The 23,782-nt window shown below is 38.4% G+C and overlaps 1 protein-coding gene across 12 annotated transcripts in view; it reads left to right on the top strand.

Moving 5' to 3' along the window:
* Positions 1 to 23,782, top strand: part of TDRD3 (tudor domain containing 3) — a 183,519-nt gene that overhangs the window by 117,307 nt on the left and 42,430 nt on the right. For all 12 annotated transcript variants that reach the window (XR_001828155.2, XR_001828156.2, XM_017538772.2 and 9 more), the window contains one exon: positions 20,424 to 21,274. Coding sequence is in view for 10 of the 12 variants with exons in the window: in XM_017538772.2 (XP_017394261.1) it covers positions 20,424 to 21,274 (851 nt within the window). In the remaining 2 variants the exon portion in view is untranslated. The remainder of the gene's footprint in view (positions 1 to 20,423; positions 21,275 to 23,782) is intronic.

Raw genomic sequence — 23,782 nt, 5'->3', positions numbered from 1 at the left:
CCTGGTTGGTTCAGCTATTGAAACTTGTATATGCTTCATGAAGTTCTCGTGTTGTGTTTTTCAGCTCTATCAATTCATTTATATTCTTCTTTAAGCTGTTTATTCTTGTTAGCATTTTGTCAAACCTTTTTTTTTCAAGGTTCTTGGTTTCTTTGGATTGGGTTAGAACATGTTCTTTTAGCTCAGAGTTATTACCCACTTTTTGAAATCTGTTTCTGTCAATTCATCAGACTCATTCTCCATCCAGGCTTTTTCCCTTGCTGGTGAGATATTGTGATCCCTTGGAGGAGGCGACCTGTTCTGGTTTTGGGTGTATACATCCTTTTTGTGCTGGTTTCTTCCCATCTTTGTGGATTTATCTACCTGTGTCTTTGTAGTTGGTGACTTTCAGATGGGGTCTCTGAGTAGACGTCCTTTTTGTTGATGATGAAGTTATTTCTTTCTGTTTTTTAGTTTCCCTTCTAACAGTCAGGCTCCTCTGCTGTAGGACTGCTAGAAGTCCACTCCAGACCCTGCTTACCTGGGGATCACCTGCGGCAGCTGCAGAACAGTAAGCGCTGCTGCCAGTTTCTTCTTCTGTTATCTTTGTCCCAGAAGTATGCCTGCCAGATGTCAGCCTGAGCTCTATGAGGTGTCTCTTTGGATATACAGCGGTCAGGGAGCTGCTTGAGGAGACAGTCTGTCCCTTATAGGAGCTCAAGTACTGAGCCGTGAGCACTATTGTTCCTTTCAGAGCTGCTGGGCAGGTACTTTTAAGTCTGCTGCAGTGGAACTCATAACCACCTTTTTTCCCAGGTGCTCTGTCCTGGGAAGGTGGGGCGTTATTTTTAAGTGCCTGATGTGCTGCTGCCTTTTTTCAGAGATGCCTACCCAGCAAGAAGGTAGCGTAGTCACAGTCTGCCAGCAGAGGTGTTGCTGAACTGTCATGGGCTCTGCCCAGCTGCTGTGTGAACTTCCTTGCAGTTTTGTTTACAGAGGTGTAGTTAGAACTGCCTCAGTAATGGCAGTCTACCTCAGTAATGGCGGACTGCCTCTGTAATGGCAGACTGCCTTGGTAATTGCGGATTCCTTCAGTAATGGCAGACTGCCTCTGTAATGGTTGGCTGCCTCAGTAATGGTGGACTGTCTTGGTAGTTAGTGGACTGCCTTGGTAATGGCAGACACCCTTCCTTCCACAGAGCTGAACTGTCCTGTGTACAGCTGTGCTTGCTGTGAAGCTCTCAATCCAGAGCGTTTCAGATTGCTGGTCTTTGTGGGGGTGGGACCTGTCAAGCCAGATCACCTGGCTTCCTATTTCAGCCCCCTTTTTTTCAGTTGAATAGGCTTCTCTGTCTCTCAGGTGTTCCAGGTGCCAGTTGAAATGGCTGCCAAGATTTGTGTGAGATTTTGTGCGGAGACCCGCTGTTCCAGCTGAAACAGCTGTGCTGGAGACTCGTGGCACTTTTCCACCGGGGAATCTCCTGGTCTGTGGGCAGTAAAAACTTGTTTGGAAATGTGGTGATCACTTACCCTCTGCGATCTCACTGGGAACTGCACTCCATAGCTGTTTCTATTTGGCCATCTTGGATCGTCTTCCCTGGGGCAGTGATCCTGTCAGAGACTTGAGGTCCTTACAGGCTCACTGGTTCATGCAGAATTCATTTCCTGTGGATTCAAGACTGAAGTCCTGTTTTTTGCTTGGTGTTGCCTGGAGACTGCTTTATCTCCTAAAAACTGCCTTTAGATTGTTGCCACATGGGCCCACTCCTTGGGCAATTTACATATTGTTTGCTTCTGCAAGGCAAGCAGGAGAGTCTGCTGCTGCTGCTTCAGATTTTGTCTCTTTTTGACTCTGACTTATGAGTATTTTTGTCCCAACCTCCCTTCATACTGTCACACTGAGAGCTCTTTTGATTTTTTTCATCCTGTCCCCTTACATTTGCTTTTGACCCTTATATTAGTTTGTTTCCATGCTGCTGATAAATTCATACCCAAGGCTGGGTAATTTATACAGGGAAAGGGTTTATTGGACTTATAGTTTCATGTGGCTGGGGAAGCCTCACAATCATGGTGGAAAGCAGGGAGGAGCAAGTCACTTCTTATGTGGATGGCAGCAGGCAAAGAGAGTGCTTGCTCAGGGAAACTCTACCTTATAAAGCCATCAGATCTCGTAAGACTTATTCACTATCATGAGAACAGCATGGGAAAGACCTGTCCCCACGATTTAATTACTTCCCACCAGCTCCCTCCCACAACATATGGGAATTCAAGATAAGATTTGGGTGGGAACACAGCCAAACCATCATTCCACCACTGGCCCCTCCCAAATATCGTGTCCTCACGTTTCAAAACCAATCATGCCTTTGCAGCAGTTCCCCAAAGTCTTATTTCAGCATTTACTTAAAAGTCCACAGTTGAAAGTCTTATCTGAGACAAGGCAAGTCTCTAATGCCTAAGAGACTGTAAAATCAAAAGCAAATTGGTTGCTTCCTAGATACAGTGGAGGTACAGGCATTGGGTAAATACAGCCATTCCGAATGGGAGAAATCAGCCAAACAAAGGGGCTACAGGCCCCATGCAAGTCCAAAATCCAGTGGGGCAATCAAATCTTTTTTTTTCCCCCTAACCACTAGATGACCAGGAAGACAAATCTTAAATCTCCAAAATGATCCCCTTTGACTCCATGTCTCACATCCAGGTCACCCTGATGAATGAAGAGAGCTCCCATGGTCTTGGGCCACTCTGCCTCTATGGCTTTGTAAGGTACATCCTCCCTCCCAGCTGCTTGCATGGGCGGGCGATGAGTGTCTGTGGCTTTTCCAGGTGCATGGTGCAAACTATTGGTGGATCTACCATTCCAGGGTCTGGAGTATGATGGCCATCTTCTCATAGCTCCACTGGGCAGTGCCCCAGTAGGAACTCTGTGTAGGGACTCTGACTCCAAATTTCCATTCTGCACTGCCCTATTAGAGGTTCTCTATGAGGGCCCCGCCCCTGCAGCAAACTTCTACCTGGGCATTCAGTTGTTTTCATATAGCCTCTGAAATCCAGGTGGAGGTTCCCATTCCCCACTTTGTGACTTCTGTGCACTCATAGGCTCAACATCATGTGGAAACTGCCAAGACTTGAGGCTTGCACCATCTGCAACCACAACCCCAGCTCTATGTTGGTCCCTTTCAGCAATGGCTGGATTGGCTGGGATGCAGGGCACCAAGTCCCTAGGCTGCACACAGCACAAGGACCCTGGGCCCATCTTGTGAAACCATTTTTTCCTCCTATACCTCCGGGCTTGTGATGGGAGGGTCTCCATGAAGACCTCTGACATGCCCTGAAGACATTTTCCCCATTGTCTTGGGAATTAACATTCAGCTTCTTGTTACTTATGCAAATTTCTGTAGCTAACTTGGATTTATCCTCAGAAAATGGGGTTTCCTTTACTATTACATTGTCAGGCTGTAAACTTTTCAAACTTTTATGCTGTGTTTTCCCATAACCTCATAACCTCATTATGATTTAGGAGACAGTATCGAAGTTGATATGGCTTGGCTGTGTCCCTGTCCAAATCTCATCTTGAATTCCCACATGTTGTGGGAGGGACCCAGTAGGAGGTAATTGAATCGTGGGAGCAGGTCTTTCCCATGCTGTTCTCATGACAGTGTAAGTCTCATGAGATCTGATGGCTTTATAAAGTAGAATGTCCCTGAGCAAGCTCTCTCTTTGTCTGCTGCCATCCATGTAAGATGTGACTTATTTTTCCTTGCCTTCTGTCATGATTGTGAGGCTTCCCCAGAGGGGCACATGAAACTATAAGTCCAATAAGCCCCTTTTCCTGTGTAAATTACCCAGTCTCAGGGATGTCTTTATAGCAGCATAAAAACAAACTAATAAAGTAAATTGGTACGAGTAGAGTGGGGTGCTGCTGAAAAGATACCCAAAAATGTGGAAGCAACTTTGAATCTGGGTATCGGGCAAGATTGGAAAGGTTTGGAGGGCTTAGAAGAAGACAGAAAAATGTGGGAAAGTTTGCAACTCCCTAGAGACTTGTTGAATGGCTTTGAAGAAAATGCTGATAAGTAAATGGACAATGAAATCCAAGTTGAGCTGGTCTCAGATGGAGATGAGGAACTTGTTGAGAACTGGAGCAAAGGTAACTTTTGTTATATTTTAGCAAAGAGACTGGCAGCATTTTGCCTCTGCCCTAGAGATTTGTGGAACTTTAAACTTGAGAGAGATGATTTAGGGTATCTGGCAGAAGAAATTTTTAAGCAGCAAAACATTCAAAAGGTGACTTCAGTGTTCTTAAAGGCATTCAGTTTTAAAAGGAAAACACAGCGTAAAAGTTTGGAAAATTTATGTTTGGGTTCTCAGGGACACCTTCTTGGATAAGCACCATGGCCTTGGCTTATAGTCTGGCCTTCAAGGTTTAGTAACCTTGTGGGGGACCCATCATACTACATCTAGGAAGCAACATTTTTAATCTCTCCTAGATGTACCATGTGGGGAGGGCACACTGACTGATTCAGGAAATGGGCAGAAGGCTTCTTAGGGGAGATGGTATCTAGCCAAGACTGAGGAGAAGTGTTGGGGCAGTCCAAGTAGAGGAAGCACTATGTGTACAGGCGTGGAGGCATTGAGCACCAGTTCTGTGTGCCTCTGAACATGTGGTAGAGGCAGTGCTGTGAGGAGAGAGATGGAATTGGTAGGCTAGAGCTAGATCACAAGGATTTTGTCCTAAGGAGTTTTAATTCTGTCCAAATGTTATACAAAGGCATGAAAGGGTTTTTGGCATAAGAGCCATGAGGTTTATTTTGCTGCTTTAAGAAAAAATTTTCTGTCAGCACAATGGAAAATAGGGTAAGATGGGATTGAGATTGAAAACAGACAATAGTTGTATGTGTTGTAGGGAATTATTCATTCAATAAATGCAGTATTTTATTTAGTATTTGAAATACCTCATTCAGAAGACTCAGGAAAGTAAATTGATTTTGTAGCTCTTATCACAAAGAAGCTCACTGTCTAGTTTACAGAAGAAACCATAAACTAAAGGGACACAGGAATGCTTATTTTCAAAGGATTTCATCATTTACTTAATGAAAAACCAAAATAATACTGAACAAAATATAAGTGCTTAGCAGAAGTTATTTTGAAAATAGTAATCAGATTTGATCTGGTATAATTGTAACCTGTAATAACATTGAGTCTTTTATTTCAAAGTTTTATTGCCAAGATAAGACCTACTAGTTGTTTTGAATGGCTACTAAATACTTTAATCAGTCAGATTTAAAAACACTATTTGGTTTGCTATTTTGTTGTTTTGAAGATTTACCTTACCAGGAGCTGATTGCACCATTGCTAGCAGCTTTTCTGACCTTAAACTCTCTTTGATGATGTTGGCATCACACAGAAGGGATTCATGATAACACACATAAGTACAAATAGACAATAAAATGATACACACACACACACACACACACACACACATGCACACCCACACCCACACCCACACACGAAAGATTATCGTGCTTGTAGCTATTTTTTATATTCTCTTGGTTCTGTCTTCCTGGTACAATGAAAATAACAGGATTGTTGGAAAAGTTGTGTGTTGGTTGCCCTCAGGTATCTTTAGCAGGTGTCATTGTGTTACTTTCTCTCGTTGACTTGCTCTCTCTACTTAAGTGCCAATATTCTTAGGTGCGTAGTGTATTGTAAAACAAACAAAAAACAGTTGAGGCAAGCTACTGAATTATTTTTCAGCTCATTTTAAGGTAGTATTTTTTTTTCTTTTTTTGAGAGGGAGTCTTGCTCTGTTGCCCAGGCTGGAATGCAGTGGCTCAATCTTGGCTCACTGCAACCTCTGCCTCCAGGTTCAAGCAATTCTCCTGCCTCAGCCTCCTGAGTAGCTGGGATTACAGGCGCCCACCACTGCCCGGATAATTTTTGTATTTTTAGTAGAGACAGGGTTTCACCATGTTGGCCAGGCTGGTCTTGAACACCTGACCTTGAGATCCACCTGCCTTGGCCTCCCAAAGTGCTGGGATTATAGGCATAAGCCACCACCCCTAGCCGATAGCATTCATTTTTAATTGGAATTAAAGTAAATTTTACTTTTGTAAAGCTGATTCTCCACTTTGGTGGAAAATTTGGTTAAATCTCTTGTTCTAAAATTAACTCTTCATTGATCGTAGAAAATGTTGGACATTTTTCTAAGATAAATCTACAAAGGTTTTAGGATAACATCTTTATAATGTTTAAATGCGTCTTGAACAGCTAATGAAGAGAGTTAGGATCTTATTTATGTTCATATTACCAGCATCATTATTTAGGTCTGTTATAGACTCAAATTGACATTACAAAGAAGTAATTGTGATTCAGTGGTATGTATATTTAGGGTTTAAAAAGCTTGCTTTTCTACTATAGTTGCATAATCAAACCTTTCTTGCTGCTGTATTTTGTATCAGCATAAGCTGTCTAAGGATTTTGTTTAGTTTTAGTACCCCTAGAAGCCAGAATTTTTAGCAGATGAAGCCTTGGCTTGGATGGATTTGTTATGTCATATCAGATTCTATACAATAATGTGTCAGACTGGTTGGAAAAAAAATATATTCTGATTTTTAAAAATTTCATCAGAATTATCACCTTTATTTTGCTTAGAAATTTTTCTCAGCATTAACTTTTTGTTGTTATATCTTTAAATTGGAATAAAACATTCTAGTTGACATTTTTATTAATATTCTGAAAAAAGTGAGGTTGGATTGCATTGTTTTCTGTTACCAAATGAAAAGGACAGGGTACTGGAGCAGATACATACAACTAATTCCACCACTAAACTCACAGCTCTTACATATTAGTTGTATGTCTTTGGGCAAGATATAGAACTTATTAACCTTAATTTTTCATCAGGAAATGGAGAAATAGTGACAGAACCTATTGTAGGACTATAGAGTTGTAGGGAAGATCAAATTAAATAATGTATGTAAAGTGCTAAGCACAGTGCTTGTCATCAGCAGCCCCAGCAGATGGAACAACATCCTCCACTTAGAGTGTATCATCTCCACCTCCACTGCCCTACTTCAGGCCTTCATCAGCCTTTCACTGTTTTTTTTCAGAACCTATCATCCCATTCTCCATATTATGGTCAGTGACCTTTCCACACACAAATTTGATCTCACTACCTGCTGGCTTAAAATGCTCCATTGACTCTTCTCATTGGCAGAATAAAATTCAGACTACACTATATATATTGTTTTTATGGTGTTCCATTACTCTTTTTTCTGTGGATTTTGTGAAAATTAGTGTTTATATCAGTTAATAGGACTACATAATTTCAAATACAGCATAATATGTAGACATAAATAATCTGCTTAGATATTAGCTGATACAAGGATAACACTACCCATTTTTAGACTGCATTCTATCCTGGGCAATAAAGCAACACCCCTGTCCTCTCTCCCTCTTCCTCTTCCTTTTATCCTCTCCTTCATTTTTTTTTCTTTTTCTTTTTTTTTTTTTTTTTTTCTTTTTCTTAAAAAAAAAAAAAAAAAAAGATGTCACTTACGGAATGTGTCCCCATCCAGCCTCCTGAGGAGGAGAGGAGACAATGGTGAGGGGAAAAGGACAGCAAGAAAAGGAGGTGGTATATATATGAGAGACGGAAGGAAGCTGTCTGCCCTACGCCATGGAATTCCTTTATTAAAAGAATTTTGAGCCAAGTGTGGTGGCTCATGCCTGTAATCCCAGCACTTCAGGAGGCCAAAGTGGAAGGATCGCCTGAGCCCAGGAGTTTGAGACCAGACCGGGCAACATGGCAAAAACCTGTCTCTACAAAAAAACTTAAAAATGAACCAAGCATGGTGGCATCTGCCTGTAGTTCCAGCTAGTGTGTAGGTTGAGGCAGAAGGATCTGCTTGAGGCCAGATGGTTGAGAGGCAGTGAGCCATGACATCGCCACTGCATTCCAGTGTGGGAGACAAAGCAAGATTCTGCCTCAGAAGAAGAAAGAAGGAAACCCAACTTCATGAATATCATGTTGTGAGTCCACTATATTTCTTTCAGTATCCTTGCTGAGCCAATAGAGTAGTCAAGGCACAAAAGAGGGATGCGACCGACTCCAGATAAAATAATACTGAGTAATTGTGAGTCAGTAGGAATCCAGACCCCTCCAGAGTCCTGGACCAAGCACAGCTTGAGGATGCCATTTGCATCTGAATGTGAGCACTAGAAAGGCCCTTTGGCTTCCTGGTGTCCAAGTTCAGAGAGATGGGGAGATGGGGAGACCCAGAAGGGCCAATGATTGGCCAAAGCCACATGCAAAGCCCACCAGGTTACTCTACAGGATGATCTGCAGTGATATCTCTTGACATTTCTATTCCCACTTCCGTCCCTCTTCACCCCAATGGTTCTCCCAACACCCTTTTCTCCACCACTCTGAAAAACTTATCCTGAGCCCAAAATAGAGGACTTCTTGTCCATTTCTTTCTCGTCCTTTCTTCTTGATTCTATATCCCAAATACTTCCAAAAAACTAGTCAAGAATCAGAAAAACCTGTTAGTTGACAGCAGGAAAGCAAAGACCAGGAACACCCATTCAAGAATAAATTTGGCTTGCTCTTACCCAGAGAATAAGTTTCAGTTTATAGTTTATATATCCTTTTCTTTCACCTAATGTTCCATCCTCATCCTCATCTCCCAATATGCAGCTTCAGGGGTGATTCGACCAGAAAGTGAACCAAGCAATTACCTATTCCCCAAACCTGTCATCCACAATTAATGCTCCCCAGGCTTAAGTCACAGTGGCAGAAGGATCTACGGGTTTCCACATACACTCTTCTACTTTACCCAAATAAGTGATTTGTGTGAAAGCTACACTACAAATGTACATGTGTAGCCAGCCATCTTTTCAAGGGAAACAGGGTGCTCAGGGGCATTTTATCTAGAGATTCCATTGAACTTGACATTGTCAGAAATTTATTTAGGACAAATGCAAGCTAGCAGAACTGTGTGAAATATAAAGAAAAAAAAGTATAACATTAATGGTTGATGGGTACTTTACATCAAGTTGCAGGTCTTTTATAGTTCATAGGTGTCTTTTTGGCTTTGTTTTTGATTTATTTTCTTTTATTCAAGTTTCAGGTCACTTGGGATAGTATGCCTTGTAGATTTACATCTTGAACTTTGAAGACTAAAGAATAGGGACCTTATAAAGGAAATGTAATATAATGATAATAGCTTAATTGGAAAGGAAGGAAACTAGGTCAAGACGAGAGAATATGTATATATTAGACTAGATGTTATCGTGAAAGATTTCCTCAAGAAAGAATCATTCATGTATTGTCTATTATGTATATTTTTATCTCATTGCATCAAACAGCATTAATACATATTGATGGAAATCTACGGTGGAATGCCTGTTTGGTAACCAGGAATAAGTGGTTGCTATGTGTATGGCAGCCGTCAACTGCCAGTACAGCAGAAAGCAGAAGGAATGTGTAGCTATCTGCCCACAACTTACCGCTTTCTTTCTATTCCTAGTCATCTGTACAGGCTTCCCAGCCCGTGACTTTTTCTTCCTATAAAGCTGATTCCTTTTTACCATTCCATTCTTTTTGAAGTGCAAATGTACCCTAAATTTCTAGATAGTACTTTAAGCTTAACTTGAATTGATTATTTTCAGTTCTATTTGTGGACAACTTGTTACCTTTAATAGTTAATAGTCTATGCCAGAGCCACTTAGTGTCTAGTCAACAAAGAAGTACAGATTAAGAGCTGAAATTGAGAGTGTTTAGAAACCCCTTTAGCAATTTGACAGTACCTAAACATTTTTTACTGTATTTTACAAAAGCAACAGTCAGAAGCTGATTAGAAATTAAAACCAGAACCAGCAACTAAAACAAAAACCCTGGTCTTTCACTACAGTAAGTTTAAAATGTTCTGGTTTATGTCGTGAGGACATTGCAGTCTCTGGATTTACCTGCATTCTGACAGCCTGACACTTCAGAGTAACAAGGCCAGGCAGTTATTTTAAGATGGTAGGCACAGTACCAGCTGGGAAGTGAAAATATACTACAGTGCTGCCTTCTGTTAGCCATGCAGTGAGGCACCAAAACTTTATGGAGAGGCTGCCTCCAGTCCTCAGTTCTAGTCTTTAAATGTTCTCAGCTCTGGCTGTGGACCTGTGTGGTATGTGAATCTTATGTAATTCTGGTATGGGCTGTTGAGCCCCTTGCAAGCTGTACATCTTTTTTTTTTTTTTTTCCATTTATTTATTTTATTGCATTTTAGATTTTGGGGTACATGTGAAGAACATGCAAGATTGTTGCATAGGTACACACGTGGCAGTGTGATTTGCTGCCTTCCTCCCCTTCACCTACGTCTGGCATCTCTCCCCTTGCTATCTCTCCCCAACTCCCAACCCCCCACCGTCCCTCCCCTATTTCCCCCCAACTGACCCCAGCGTGTAGTGCTCCCCTCCCTGTGTCCATGTGTTCTCATTGTTCAACGCCCGCCTATGAGTGAGAACATGCCCTGGAGGCTCTACATCTACAGAGACGCTGTCCCCACTGTGCCTTTTCTGAATTCCTGGTCCACAGGATCTGTGAGCATAATAAAGTGAATGTTCTTTTATGCCACTAAGTTTGAGTAGTGGTTTGTTACATAATGGTAGTACTGGGGAAAAATCTCTAAAACTTGGCCTCATCTCGAATTGTGATTTAAAAAAAACTGGTAAGTGAAAAAAAAACTTTGTGCTGTCATTGGTGTGTTGCTTTTTAAGTCACTATAGTATTTCAACTTTGTAAATACATTTAAAAAGGTAGTTAATAACTTCAGTGTTATATTTAATTGCCTAGGTATGTGTCATTTCTAGGCTACATCTTTTATGAGCCTTAAATTATGCTTAATGCATTATATACATGGATGTTTTCTTAGGCTAATAATGTATTCAGCACTAAGCTACAAACATCTCCAGACTTTACTAAGAGCCAAACCCAAAGGACCTAATTTTTCAGAATTAGTCTCTGTAAAATATCATGAAAAGAGGCTGCGTAGGTTCTGTGAGTTCTTTTTAGCCCGCAGTTTTATTAGATTATTATTAGGGGTGTTCTTAAATTTGAATGATCCTAATATAGTCTGCTCTGAATTTTTGAAATAGTAGATGTTGTATCTAATATAATTGATCATTAATGAACTGAAGAAGTTTCCTCTGCTGTAGAGTTTGCGTATTCAATCTAAATTGTTTTAAATCAATTTGTTTAATTTATTTGCATATGATCATATCATTACTTTTTTTGGTACTTGGATCTGTAGAAGATGGATATAGCTTTTCTCAGAATACTAGAACACAGGAGCCTCTTTTTTATTTTTGCCATTATTTTCTTCCTCTTCAATTAATTGTCTATTCACTTAAACATTTATTAACCATAAAATAAAATAATAAGTGTCATTTATTGAGCATCTGCTATGTGCCAGGGACTATGCTAGCTGCTTTGCATAGTATTAATTCATTTTATCATCTGCAAATGAAAAATATATATTATTTCCATTTGACAGATAAAGAAATAGATTGTATATTAATATTTTAACTAAAGCAAAAATAACATAAAGCTGTTATATCTACATGGTTTTTGACCCACAGATCTAGTACCTCGTGTGTAAATACCTGTTTATCAACAAGAGAACTTTATCTGACTTTACCCAAGTAGCTAAATTACTCAAACACGTGTATTTTCATTTAATGAATCGATTTGTCCATTAGTGCTTTTTTTAACCATGGCAGAAAAATATTTTTATAATAATCCTAATCTGAGTTTCATGATGAAATACTGAAAATAACTCATGGTTATTAGTCATTTACTGCTAGCAGCATAATGGTAGCTTTGTTGAGGTGTAAGAGGGAGGTTAATAGTGGGGTCTGGAATCTACTCAGTTAATCCCAGCTCTACTCTGTGCTAGTTGTGTGACCTAGTCAAGCCTCTTCAGCTTCCTTATCTATGAAATGGGGATGTTATAACTGCACCCCGAGGTAAGCTTATTTGGTTTCTTAATTATGTGAGAAATTTTATGAAACTAGAATTTTTTTTTCTTTTTTGTATTTGTAAGGACTAGCTTGGGCTTTATATGGGGCTAAACAGGGCAATCTTTGCAGTTGTATTGTTGGTGTATGTTGCACTGTTTCTCAGAATCTCTTGATTTGTTCATTTATAACAGCAATAGTCTTCTGCTTTATGCTAACTTTTTATAAATTGGCCTTTTTCTGTTTTTTTTAAAGGGTCTTTGACACACCAAAAAATTAATTCTTTGAACGTTGAGCATCATAAATATGTTTATTTTGAGCTTAGTCTTCAGTATAACATGTGTCATATCTATAAAGATTTTAATGAGAACAGGAAAATAACTATATATTTGAATAATTATGCAAATTATAATTGAAAGAAAAATTTCATGCGAGATTAAAACTAATGTTAATTCTTGTGATAATTTTTTCTGAGCTTTGGTGTTTTTATTTAGCATAATAGACATCAAGTTTATGATACTGGAATATACAGTAATTTTTCCTTTGAAATTAACAATTAATGTTTTTTTTACTTTACTTAGAATTTAAGCAGGTTTCTAGCCTGCTTTGTATGTGTTGTTCTCTCCTCTTGGATGACTCTTCCCTACTTTAATCATATTTCTTCTCATCAGGGCTCACCTAAACACCATGTCTTCAGAGAAGTTCTACCTGTGTATTGGTGTACCCTGTACTACTCCTAGTTTTTTCATAAGTCTGTTTCTTTCTTTCATACATTTTATTATAGCTTTAAGCTACATTATTTGTTCTTTTTACCTATTTATTTGTTGTCTGCCTCTGCCTATTGAAACTGAGCTCCAAAGGATAGAGGGAAATGGGTCTTACCTACTACTTTCATACAGAGTGACTAGGAGAGTGTTGACAACACCACCAGCAGTCGATGCTCAGTAACTATGATGAGTAACTAAGTGAAGGAAAGAGTTAAGTAGCATCATCCCAATTTTACAAGGTCACACACAGCTTCTCAGTGGTAGGACTGGAATTTGATTCCAGTAGTCAGTCTAATTCCAAACACCTTATATGGACCCAGGAGAAAGCAGTTTTATATATATTTTCAAACTCAATCATTACCATAATCCTGTGATAAGAATAATTTCTCACATTTTACAAATGAGGAAACTGGGGTTCTCAGTGACTTTGTCAAAGGTGCATTACTGCAGAACTGGAGAAGCAGTTTATTTGGTCTCAAGCTCAGTGTTCTCTAGTGCAAATCAGAGATGGCTTTTAGAAGCTTATATTTATGTGCGTGTTGTGCAGTCTTTTTCTGTGATCATTTGAACTCAGTTTAAATCTACCTTAGTGTGCTCTGATGCAAACTTCTCTTAAAGAAGGAAAAATAGAGGAGTGCATTTTCTATTTCAATTTTGCATCCTTAGCTAAGCCCAGGTTAAACAGGTAGTGATTTGAACTTGGAGGCTTATTTCATTCCTAGTGTTTTCAGTAATTCTTTCAGCAAATATTTACTGAGTGCCACCTATTTGCCTGATTCTCTAGTAGCTAAGTACTGGAGAAAACAATGCTGAGTAAGACTCAGACCCTACCCTCAATGTGATAACTATGTAAAAATATTTAAAGCAGCCTTAAAAAAATGTAGTGCTGAAATTAATGAGATACCTGCACTCACTAAACTGGAAAGATACCCATGAGATAGTGTTCATTGAAAAACTGAATTGTAGCCCATGAGATGTAGCATGAGTCTTTTTTGTTAAAGAAGGTGCGTGAATTATATAAAAAAGGATAACCTCTGAAACTGAATAGTGACTATATCTGGAAGTGGGATTGTATAGGTAGAAGGTGAAACTTTCTTCTATACAGTTTTCTATTGATAGGATCAAGAGTAATTTTTTTTTTAATTTTTAAATATTTCTTAGTGATTTTAATAAAGAAAAAATTAAAGGATGTAGAGAAGATTTTTATATGGAGAATGTTTATAGATATACTATATTTTAAGTGAAAAACAGTATTGGAGTATGATTCTGATTTTCTGATGTATCTAAATTTTTTCTGTAATATGACTTTTATAATATGATAATAAAGAAGTTTTTATTAAAGCATTCTTCCTGCCCTGTTTCCATGAAGAATCAAATAAAAACAAATAAAAAAACTAAAGCAAGGTAAAGATTCTAACTAAAAATGGGAGTTGGTGGTAGTGAGAATGTGTAAATAGAGAAGCACCTTATTTTCTGATTTTTGGTTTTTCCTAATGTGTCATCAATTAACTTTATTTGCTTAATTTTAATGCTAATAATAATAGCTAACATTTATTGGGTGCTTATTAAAGCCAGATACTCTTCTAAGTACTTTACATATGTTGAGTTAATCCTCCGAGGTATGCTCTATTATTACCCCCATCTTAAAAATGAGGCTCAGAAAAGTTAAATATTTTGCCTAAGGTTACAGAACTACTAAGTGGCTCACCTATGATAAAAACCTATCTTGTCTCTCTTATGCTATCTCTAAGTGCCAGTTTGTGAGCTCCAAATATCAGTTCAATTTTCAATAGAGGTTTAGGTTTTTCTGCATTAATGGAAAGAGATTATTAATTTTAGGTCAGGATTCTGGCAGTCCTAGTGTCCAAATGTATTTTTCAGCCCCATCAGGGATTGTGAAAGAGCCTTCGTGATTTCTGCATCTCACCAGAAATGAACAGATACAAGTATTAAGCTAACATGTTGGTTACATTCTGGTTATTTTTCTCTGGGTGGGCAGCTTGGCATAATGGAAAAAACATGGGTTTTAGCTTCGGTTAGATTTCAGTTTAATTCTGGTTTCAGCATTTTCTAACACAAGCCTTTAGTTGAGGCACTTTACTTTGTTTCTTCACTTGGAAAATAAAGGTGATAATACAGCCCTTTTAGGGTGGTTGTGAGTATGACATGAAATGATGTAGGCAAAAGACCTTTAACATAGAGTCGGGCATATAGTAAGATCTTAACAAATATTAAGACATTTATTCCGGTAGGTGTCTCAGAATAAAATGAGGATTAGTCCTGGAAAACATATTCGACCTGGTTTTCTACTATAAAATGCAGGTGCAACTGCTGCTAGAGAAGTGAATATTCTGTGAAAAAGTATTAATATTTTAAGATGTCTGATTAATTTAGTACATCCTTATATACAGACTCAAATGATTTGTGACAATTAATAAGTTTATTATTAATTATTCTTGCATTTCAAATCATAGTGATGTAAAACATAATTATCTTTCAAACATACATTTTGAAAATCATAATCTGGTAATAATGGGAATGTTTTCTCTCAAATCATACTAAACTCATGTAGCATTCTTTGATTAGTTTTCTCATATGAGCTTTCGCCACCTTGATCTTTTGATCTTTTAGATATTTGAGGTGTTTCCACAGTTTTGTCTATTTTGTAATACATTTTTCTTTCTTTTTCTTTTTGTTTTTTGAGATGGAGTCGTGCTCTGTCGCCCAGGCTGCAATGCAGTGGTGCCATTTCTGTTCACTGTAGCCTTCGATTCCCAGGGTCAAGCGATTTTCCTGCCTCAGCCTCCCGAGTAGTAGGGACTACAGGGGTGCACCACCATGCTCAGCTAATTTTGTATTTTTAATAGAGACGAGGTTTTATCATGTTGGTCAGGCTAGTCTCAAACTCCTGATCTCAAGTGATCCACCTACCTTGGCCTCCCAAAGTGCTGGGATTGCAGGCATGAGGCACCGTGCCAGGCCTGTAATATATTTTTCTATCACTTTTTTGCCAATCTTTTATATTTTCTGCTATTTAATGTTAAATGTTACTCATTTCTACTTGTGCTTTTGTTTTCAACTTTTCCTTTGGGGCAATTTTTTAAAAATGTGATGCATTTTAGCCTGCTGCCTGTATAGAAGAATATCTTAGTATATTTATTAGAGTGATTGTGAACTTGACCTGTGCTGCACATTGGTATCTAACGTAGTTTAGTGTCATGATGCCACCTCAAAAAGGGTAGAGGAGAACAATCAGATTCTGACTGGGTAACTAAGGAACTGTCTTAGGCAGTCGATTTGGAGTATATTCCTTAGTTTATTTAAAATTGCTTTTCTGGCTGAGCATCGTGGCTCACAGTAATCCCAGCACTAAGGGAGGCCGAGGTGGGCAAATCGCTTGAGGTTAGGAGTTCGACCCAGCCTGGCCAACATGGTGAAACCCCGTCTCTATTAAAAATACAAAAATTAGCTAGGCGTGGTGGCTTGCACCTGTAATCACAGCTACTTGGGAGGCTGAGGCAGAGAATCACTTGAACCTGCTCAATGAGCCAAGATCTCACCACTGCACTCCAGCCTGGGCGACAGAATGAGACTCCATCTAAAAAAAAATAAAAGGAAAAAATATTGCCTCTCCCACAATTTAGTAATTGAGTATATTTGTTATGTGTTTCATAGATGAGCCCAGTTTGAAAACACTTACTTTATATATGACTTTATGATTTAACTAACCTAAAAAGGTATTGGGCTTAAGGAAATCCAAGAATGATTGGATGATGAATTTAAGAATGATTAGAAATCCAAGATGCCTTCTTAGCTGTTATTTCATTTTGAATGAAATGGATATATATGAAAACTAATTTATTTTAAAAACTCAATTTTCGGCCGGGAACAGTGGCTCATGCCTGTAATCCCAGCACTTTGGGAGGCTGAGGTGGGTGGATCACGAGGTCAGGAGTTCGGGACCAGCCTGGCCAACATGGTAAAACCCTGTCTCTACTAAAAATACAAAAACTACCTGGGTGTGGTGGTGGGTGCCTATAATCCCAGCTACTCGAGAGGCAGAGGCAAGAGAATCACTTGAGCCCCCGGGGGAGGCAGAAGTTACAGTGAGCCGAGATCCTGCCACTGCACTCCAGCCTGGGTGACAGTTCCATCTCAAAAAAAAAAAAACCACTTATTTTTTTTGAAACAGGGTCTCACTCTGTCATCCAGGCTGGAGTACAGTGGTGCCATCTTGGCTCACTGCAGCCTCCACCTCCTGCGTTCAAGCAGTTCTCCCCTTCAGCCTCTCAAGTAACTGGCATTACAGGACCACTCCACCAAGCCTGACTAATTTTTGCATTTTTAGTAGAGTTGAGATTTCTCCATGTTGACCAAGATGGTCTCAAACTTCTGACCTCAGGTGATACACCCACCTCAGCCTCCCAAAGTGCTGGGATTACAGGCATGAGCCACCGTGCCTGGCCAGGAATTCTTATTTTTAAAAAATAATTTTATTTATAAATTTTACTCTATTATCTCAGCATAATAAGGGAAATGAGGTATGTTCATTATTAACAAAATTACTTCTTTTATTCTATAGTCTAATGTATATCATCATCAATTCAGTAACTGAAAATACTATCTTAAGTTCTAAGTGGAATGATTTTTCCTCTTTACTATCAGAAGTTTCCTAAGCTTGTTTATTTGTTAAATAATAAGCTGTTAGGGAATTTGTCATTCTCTTTTCTGACATAGTACTTTTTATATAAGACTGCTCGAGTACGTAAATGAAAGTGTTAAATGTTAGTAAAAACAATAATTTAAAAAATCAGAAATTCTTTAAGTAATTTGGATCTGGAACCAAATGAAGAAATTTTACATTTTCCTATTAATATGGGTCTCCAGGATAGTTCCGTAGATTTGTAGTACCCCTTAATTCTTTTTTTTTTCTTAGCATGGTACATCTTCTTTCATCTCTTCACTTTTAAACTATATGTGTGTATGGAAATACCCCTTAATTCTAAATTGTAGATTAGGAAATTTTTCATATTTTCCTTTTCGAAGAATTGAAATCAAATTCTGCCACACCTGCCTAGCCTGGTTGAACTTTCATTCTGTGTACATCGTTATTCAGCCTTCATCCGTAGTCCAGGATACTTATTACTTTCGTGGTATCTTAATTTTTTCTGTACCTCCTGATTATCATAGATATTGGTGGCCCTAACTGGAATAATTTAGGAAAAGTTGACCCCTAAACAGTTACTTATTCAATGTACTATACAAGGGACCTTACTTTACCTCTCTCTGTTAAGCTTCATAACACCTGTATCATAAAACTACCTAGGGGTCTATTGATAATGTATATAAAGTGCTAGTGTGGGCTACCTGATACATAGCAGATAATCAACAGGAGGCAACTGCTGCTTTTATTCTCCAACAATGTCTACAACAAAAGCCAATACATGCCTTCTGCTGAAAGTGCTTGTTTGCGTCCTGATTATGGTCACCGCTGTTCTTCCCAGAATCCTTACTCCTGGACAATAAACAATGCCAGCAGAAACTAAAAGTGACCATTTTTCTTCTCTCTGAAGAAAAATTTAATATTGACTACATTTTTTAAAATAAGACATTTGTGTTAAGTTTGTAAGGCAGATTTATTCTTGGGGAAAAGCGTTTTTTATTTTTATTTTTTTAAGATATCTCTTATGGCCTTGGCTAATTTTTGAAATCTTGTATCTTAGAAAAATCTTTATTCTTTGTCACGATTAAGGGGTGGTTTGACTGGATTAATTTTTTTCCTTAGACAATCTCCTATAATTTTAAAGGTTTTTAAACCCTTTTGGCTTCTAGCTTCCATTGGTTCTGTTGAGAAGGAGTTTTTTGGACCACTTTGAGTCTCTCTTTTTTTTTCTTTTTTGAGACAGAGTTTTTTGCTCTGTCACCCAGGCTGGAGTGCAGTGGCATGGTCTCGTCTCACTGCAACCTCCGCCTCCCAGGTTCAAGTGATTCTTCTGCCTCAGCTTCCAGAGTAGCTGGGATTACAGGTGTGCACCACCACACCCAGCTAATTTTTGTATTTTTAGTAGAGACAAGATTTCGCCACATTGCCCAGGCTGGTCTCAAACTCTTGGCCTCAAGTGATATACCCACCTCAGCCTCCCAAAGTGCTGGGATTACAGATGTGAGCTACCATGCCTGGCCTGACCACTTGCGTCTTGATCTTTAATTGGTTACCTGTTTTGTCACTCAGTAACCTTTAAACCTGTTGTTTAAACCTGTTTACTCCTGTTGTTTTAAACAATTTACCAGATACCTTTTGGCCTCCAGTGGCTGTTTGGGAATGTTTGGGGACAGTTTTGATAGTCAGAGTTCCTGGGAAGGCTAGGGGCATTTCGTATCTGTAGGCCAAATAAGTTAATTTTCTTGCAGTTAATTTCCTTGCATCTGTAGAAACAGTCTCACCCAAGATGTCAGTAGAGGCTCTCTTTGAAAATGTTGTGACCCTGGGTAAATATAAGAATAATTACAGCTGCGTGTTGATTATGATATATGATGACAGAAACAAGACATATGCACCAAAGATCAATTAATATGTTTGGTAATAATGTTATAGACATGCGATGTGAAATGATGGAGGAAGAAAGTATAAATGACATGGTACAAATTGAATCAATAAAAATCACTGTGAAATTCAGCCATTAAAAATTTTCTATATATGTTTATCATGTCACTGCTTGTACATTATAAGCACTATTATGCTTAGTAATGTTTCTGACACTTTTTCAGTATTTCCACTTTTGACACTTTTTTCTGTATTTCTAAATAATACCTACTATTTCTTAATTACTTTGACAGATCAAGAAAAGTAACTCTTACTCTTTTTTAATAGTAGGATATCTGTTTGTAACATAAACACTTAGCAATTCCAGATCCAGAAAGATTTGAAAAGGAACATGTTTGCAAAGGCTAGAACATGATTGATAATAGCTATATATTTCTAAATTAGAGTGTTGTACTTCTGCAGTTTCATAGTAGTTTTTGAGTTAGCAATTTGCAGTTCTATTTCATTAATTTTTTTTGTTTGTTTGTTTTTGAGACTGAGTCTCTCTGTAACTCAGGCTGGAGTGCAGTGGCAGGATCTTGGCTTATTGCAGCCTCTGCCTACCAGGTTCAAGTGATTGTCCTGCCTCAGCCTCCTGAGTAGCTGGGACTACAGGTGCATGCCACCACGCCCAGCTAATTTTTTAGTAGAGTCAGGGTTTCACCATGTTAGCCAGGATGGTCTCAGTCTCCTGACCTCTGGTGATCCGCCCACCTTGGCCTCCCAAAGTTCTGGGATTACAGGCGTGAGCCACCACACCCGACCTCATTAATGTTTTAGGAAATGATTTACCAGAATAGCATATGTAGGCAGCTGTATTATAAGAGTTAAGATTATCCATCATTTTTCTGTAGTCCATTTTACTGTTTTACTTTATTAATATTGCTGACTAAGAAAACTGTACATTAGAAATACAGGACTCCAAGGAAGCAGAGAAGGAGTAAGATAATAAGGTAGGAAAATTGACAAAAATTTTAAACTAGTAGTGTGATAATTTTGTATTAACAGAATAATTTAAAGCATTTTAAAATAATTATTAATGCAGAGTCTTCATGTTAATGTGCATATGGTATATTTTTACCTTTCAGAACCTAAATCACAGCCACAGCAGCTTCATCAGGGACAATACAGATCATCAAATACTGAGCAAAATGGAATAAAAGATATTAATCAACTGAGATTTCTTCCTCGAAATGATACCAGGCAGCCAAGAAATGAAAAACCGCCTCGTTTTCAAAGAGACTCTCAAAATTCAAAGTCAGTTTTAGAAGGCAGTGGATTACCTAGAAATAGAGGATCTGAAAGACCAAGTACTTCTTCAGCATCTGAAGTATGGGCCGAAGACAGAATCAAATGCGATAGACCATTTTCTAGATATGACAGAACTAAAGATACTTCGTATCCTTTACGTTCTCAGCATAGTGATGGTGCTTTTAAAAAAAGAGATAACTCTATGCAAAGCAGATCAGGAAAAGGTCCCTCCTATGCAGATGCAAAAGAAAATCCACTTCCTCAAGAATCTATAGATTATAATAATCAAAAACGTGGAAAAAGAGAAAACCAAACATCTAATCCTGATCATTTTTATGACAGGAAATCACGAACAATAAATAATGAAGCTTTCAGTGGTCTAAAAATTGAAAAACATTTTAATGTAAATACTGATTATCAGAATCCAGTTCGAAGTAATAGTTTCACCGGTGTTCCAAATGGAGAGGTAGAAATGCCGCTGAAAGGAAGACGAATAGGACCTATTAAGCCTGCAGGACCTATCACAGCTATACCCTATGATGATAAAATATTTTACAATAGTGGGCCCAAAAGAAGATCTGGGCCAATTAAGCCAGAAAAAATACTAGAATCATCTATTCCTATGGAGTATGCAAAAATGTGGAAACCTGGAGATGAATGTTTTGCACTTTATTGGGAAGACAACAAGGTATGGATGCTTTAAAGATATTATACACTAATATTACTAAATGTAACATTCTAGTGGAACTTTATAGAAGCCATCACTTTGGAACTATGAGGTTTTTTCTACGATTATACTTATTTAAAATCTTGGAACAGATTTATAGCTATCTAAAGGATAAACAAAATATTTAATATTTTTATGAATGCTTAGGGACAATCTGTCCCATAGCATTTGGTTAAGTTAGGTTTGGTTTTAGTTTACATGCCAGAAAACTATTGTAAAAGTAATTATGTGACATTGAACTTTATTTTACTTATCATCAGCTGAATTATGCATGTTTGCTTTTCACTCTGGTAAAATTACACTGATTCACAAGGAAGAAAATCAGTTGAGTGGCACAAAATGAAATTTTGCAGATTTTCAATTAAAGAAAATATTACACATTCAGGCTACTTTTAAAAGTTAATATATAAGTTAATTTTCTTATAATAATTTAAAAATTATTAAACCATTAAAGATCAAGTGTAAAAATTATTAAACCAATCTTTAGTTCTATATTATGTGCTGGCTAAAGGGGAAAGAGAGAAACTGTAGGGGAAAGAAGGAAGGAAAGATAGAAGATGAGGGCAAGAAAGAGTACAGTGGTTTGAGTAAGAGCCTGGCCGAGATATAGAAGACCAGCACAGTGAGAACAGGAAAGGGAAAGGGACAGAGGGTACATCACAGAGAAGGGGCCTTTGCATGTTTTCCTTTCTGTGCAACGTGCTCTTCTGTCAGCTACTCTTCTCATCCTCAAGGGCTTGGCTCAAACATCACGTCCTAGAAGAAGCCTTCATTGGCCTGCCCCATCCTCCTACCTATATTATTCTCTTAATCGATGCCTTAACTTTTTAAAATTTATCACAACTTTTAAATATTTTTGGGTTTGGTTCTTGTATTGGTATCTCTTTGCACTACCATGATATTAAGTTCTTTGAAGTCTGTGCTGTGTCTGGTTTTCCCTTGTAGTCTTGCTCCTTTCACATTATATGGATTTCATAATTATTTGTAAACTCTGTTAATTGGCTAATTCTGGAGGGGGCACTTATATATGAGAAAAATAGAATGGTAAGGGGATGGAGGTAATAGCAAGGTAATTAAAGCATTTGTAAGGTAGTTATAGAGTGAATGTCGGGGTGGATGTGAGAAGCAACTCAAAGAGGAAAAATATTCAAAATAAGTATTTTACAGGTTGCAGTTGATATGGTAAGGATATGCCCATGAGAGTGTGTAGCAATAGGGAATGGTACAAGTAAAGGTAACTGAAGATTTCAAGGAACTGAAATTCATACTAGGGATTTGGGTGGATCCTTTAATAAGGATGCAATGGAATTTGGGGTCAGGAACCAGGCCTTCTTGTGTTCATTAAATAATGAGGTATAGGCAGAGTATTAGGTGTTGCCTGATGATAGAACAAGGAGGATATAGCTAGATGCTAGATGGCATAGGTTTTTAAGGTTTTTGTGTGACTGGGATGATAATTATTTAGAAACATCATCTCTGTCACATCTTTACTTAAAGCTGGAAGGAAGGGAGGAGACAGGACTGTGTGTCTTGTCTTTTTCTCTGGAAAAGCAAAAGCCTTCCAGGAATACCAGCAGATTTGGAACTATTTCACATAGCCGCTTTCTGGCTATTAGGAAGGCTTGAAAAGCAGGTGCAGGTGGTCTTCACTAACCAGATTCTTATTCTTCCAACTCAGACCACTTACTTTCTGAAGTTCAGGAACTATTTGATTTGAGTAGTAGGAGATTCATTATTTAGCTATTTGTCCTTCATGATGGAAGCAAGAAAAAGTAAAGTAGTTGGAAATCAGTGTTTATTGAACCAATAGTAGCTACCTTAGAAAGAACAGTCACTGTCAGGTACTTCTCTGAAAGGTTAAGATGAGGATGGAAAAGTGTTTTCTGTATTGGATAACGTGGGGTTATTGGTGACCTTAACAAGAACAGAAGTAAGAGATTGGAATTCACATTCAAAATGTTTGAAAGGCTTGGTAAGTGACTCAGGCTTTCCATTGAAATCCTACAAGGATCATGCCCTGAGTAGTAAGTGCAAAATTAAAACAGACAACCCTTACAAAGTCAAAAGCAACTCTCTGCATGATCGGGGATATCTTCTTATTATATTCTCTCTGCCAGTTGAAAATGTAACTCTGTTACCGGGAAAAATAACATCTTCTAGAACCTTTCCAGTATTTCAACTGCAGTGTTTATTAGCATCCTACAAAAAGGTATGAGCCATGGTTAATAAAACAGAGAATGGGCTGGGCGCAATGGCTCACACCTGTAAACCCAGCACTTTGGGAGGCCGAGGCAGGTGGATCACGAGGTCATGAGATCGAGACCATCCTGGTCAACATGGTGAAACCCCGTCTCTACTAAAAATACAAAAAAAATCAGCTGTGCATGGTGGCGCGTGCCTGTAATCCCAGCTACTCAGGAGGCTGAGGCAGGAGAATTGCCTGAACCCAGGAGGCGGAGGTTGCGGTGA

The sequence above is a fragment of the Cebus imitator genome, unplaced genomic scaffold, assembly GCF_001604975.1.
Source record: "Cebus imitator isolate Cc_AM_T3 unplaced genomic scaffold, Cebus_imitator-1.0 Scaffold114, whole genome shotgun sequence".
Lineage (NCBI taxonomy): Eukaryota > Metazoa > Chordata > Mammalia > Primates > Cebidae > Cebus > Cebus imitator.
The sequence above is the reverse complement of the archived record's forward strand: the minus strand, read 5'-3'. Positions and strand labels throughout refer to the sequence as shown.